At 41.6% G+C, this 2,081-nt stretch overlaps 1 protein-coding gene across 7 annotated transcripts in view; it reads right to left on the reverse strand.

Moving 5' to 3' along the window:
* Nucleotides 1–219: 219 nt before the first annotated feature.
* mapkbp1 (mitogen-activated protein kinase binding protein 1) overlaps nucleotides 220–2,081 on the reverse strand; it is a 78,719-nt gene continuing 76,857 nt past the window's right edge. For 3 of the 7 annotated variants that reach the window (XM_020621325.1, XM_020621326.1, XM_020621323.1), the window contains 2 exons: nucleotides 1,164–1,385; nucleotides 223–975 (listed from right to left, as the gene is read on the reverse strand). In XM_020621325.1, coding sequence (XP_020476981.1) covers nucleotides 901–975; nucleotides 1,164–1,385 — 297 coding nt within the window. In that variant the 3' untranslated portion in view covers nucleotides 223–900. Of the gene's footprint in view, nucleotides 976–1,100; nucleotides 1,386–2,081 lie in introns of all 7 variants that reach the window. The other 4 variants (XM_020621328.1, XM_020621324.1, XM_020621327.1 and 1 more) reach the window with 4 other exon arrangements.

A 2,081-nucleotide genomic window follows, 5' to 3' on the forward strand; every position in this document is an offset into this window, starting at 1 on the left:
TCTGCTTCAGTAAAATTGAGTATTTGCTCTGCAGTAATTAATGCATGAGGTGTGTTGGCCAGTTCAGTTCAGAGAAGGCTGTAACAGTGTTACATTTTACAAATGCATCAGATTTTGTTTTAACGTAAGACTAACTGCAGCTGTCAGATTACCGTAGTGCAGTAAAAAGTACAGTATGTCCCTCTGACATGTAGTGGAATACAAGAGGAACATGGCAGTACAAGTAACTTAAGTTGTACTTAAGCCATTGACTAAATATTTTTATTGTCCAACAACACACTTCGGTTGCCTGACAGAGCAACAGCTCCTGAGCCGTCACAAACATCAAAATATGTCAGAAACTTTTATTGCATTTGACAAAAACCGAGAAACTATTTTAAACAAACCTGTTAGTTTGTGAGGAAGGTCAGTTATAACAAACCCCAGGTTAAATCCAAGAAAGTATTTTTCTCATAACAATAATAAAAATGTACATCCTCATTAATTTTTAAAAAGAATAAGACTTCAGTGACAGACTGTTAGAAGACGCTGGCGGTCGGTGTATAAACAGTGAGGCAGCAGTGTGACAGATGTTCCAGCCTAGCAGGTTCAATACCAACTGTTCAGTGTGTCAGAAAATCCTCATTGCCCCCAGGAAGTCTGGTTTAGTTTCAGATGTCTGTTAACACCAAAAGTCTCTTATTGCTCTTTGTGCCTGTAAAAGTCTCCTACAACAATGACTGATGATAATCAATAATCCCAACCACCCTTCCAGTTGGAAGGACACTGAAGATGCTGGTTCACACCTTTTGATTATCTCCAAACAAACAGCAGGAACTTTAGGGAATGGAAGGGGAATCAAAGAAGCAAGAGCATCCATGATTCAGTCAGAGAAAAAAAAATTCAAAACTTCAGAGCTCCTCAGTTTTCATTAAAAAAGTATTTGTCATCTTGTTCCCTTAAGACAACACGGCCAAATGGCTTCAGATCCTTCAACTGTGAAAACAAGGAAGAAAAAGTAGAATGAGAATGAATAGCAGAGAAAGATGACAAGGGCATAAAGTACAAGAAAAGATGAAAATAGAAGAACATGTTGGAGAGGAGTGGAACAGAGGAAGTACTGCAAGTGAGATGGTGCAGTGGAGGAGGAGGCTGGGTGGAATTCAGTACATGGAGCTGCTGACCCTCCTGTGCACAGCCTGCAGCAGGAGCAGAGAGTACTCCTCCAGCAGAGCCGCTGTCTTCACCTCCCCCACTCCTCCCAAGCCCCCATCTACTCCCAGCATGCTTGGCGAGCTGAGTGGCAGAGAGTCTAGCTCCGCCCTCATGGACTGGAAGGCCTCTGATAGGAGAATGGCCATCTGACACTGCTCGGTGGCAGGGACATCAGGAGAGGAGCCATTCACCTGGAAGAGGAGGAGAAATACAGTTGAGCATCAGACTGAAGGTTAATACTGTAGTTGTTAAGGTCTGATGTGAACAAAATTCATTCAGGCAAATCATCCCAATGATTGTTTATTAGTACAATAATTGAAAGGCAGTTCAACAGTCGGAAAGATAGGGAACAGAATCACCATCCCTGCAGAGAAATAAACAAAAGTATTAGATAGGAGAATTATCAAAGAATCAGTCAGTGATTGTTGACAATACAGGACAGTCAGAGTCCAGAGTTGGGTCGGTCCCCTCCTGGCCAGGTTCTTGCTCCCCCACCCCGCACACACTCTCCCTAGCTCTCTTTATCCACAGGGTCTTGCGTCAATTTCCAAACTTAGCTTCCTGTCTTCACTGTGTTAGGTATTTTTAGTCAGATAGAAATTGGATAGATACTTTATGTATTAGAAATGTTTAGTGGAGATAGGATGTCTAGTTAGACTGTTAAATGCTTAGTCATGCTTATGAGTTTCTACAGGGTACATCTGGTCAAGGATAACTAGAGAGAAGAGTTGATGACTGTCAGCAGACAGGATGTTTAATATTATTATTATGACGTGTATAACTGTAGCCTTAGCCACAATATGTTCTTATGTTTAAGTCACGACATGTTCTAGAAGTCTGTGAGAATGTTTTTAGCTACACACCACTTAATCAACAGACACACACAC

This window comes from Monopterus albus, unplaced genomic scaffold (assembly GCF_001952655.1).
Source record: "Monopterus albus unplaced genomic scaffold, M_albus_1.0 scaffold258.1, whole genome shotgun sequence".
In the NCBI taxonomy this organism is placed as follows: Eukaryota; Metazoa; Chordata; class Actinopteri; order Synbranchiformes; family Synbranchidae; genus Monopterus; species Monopterus albus.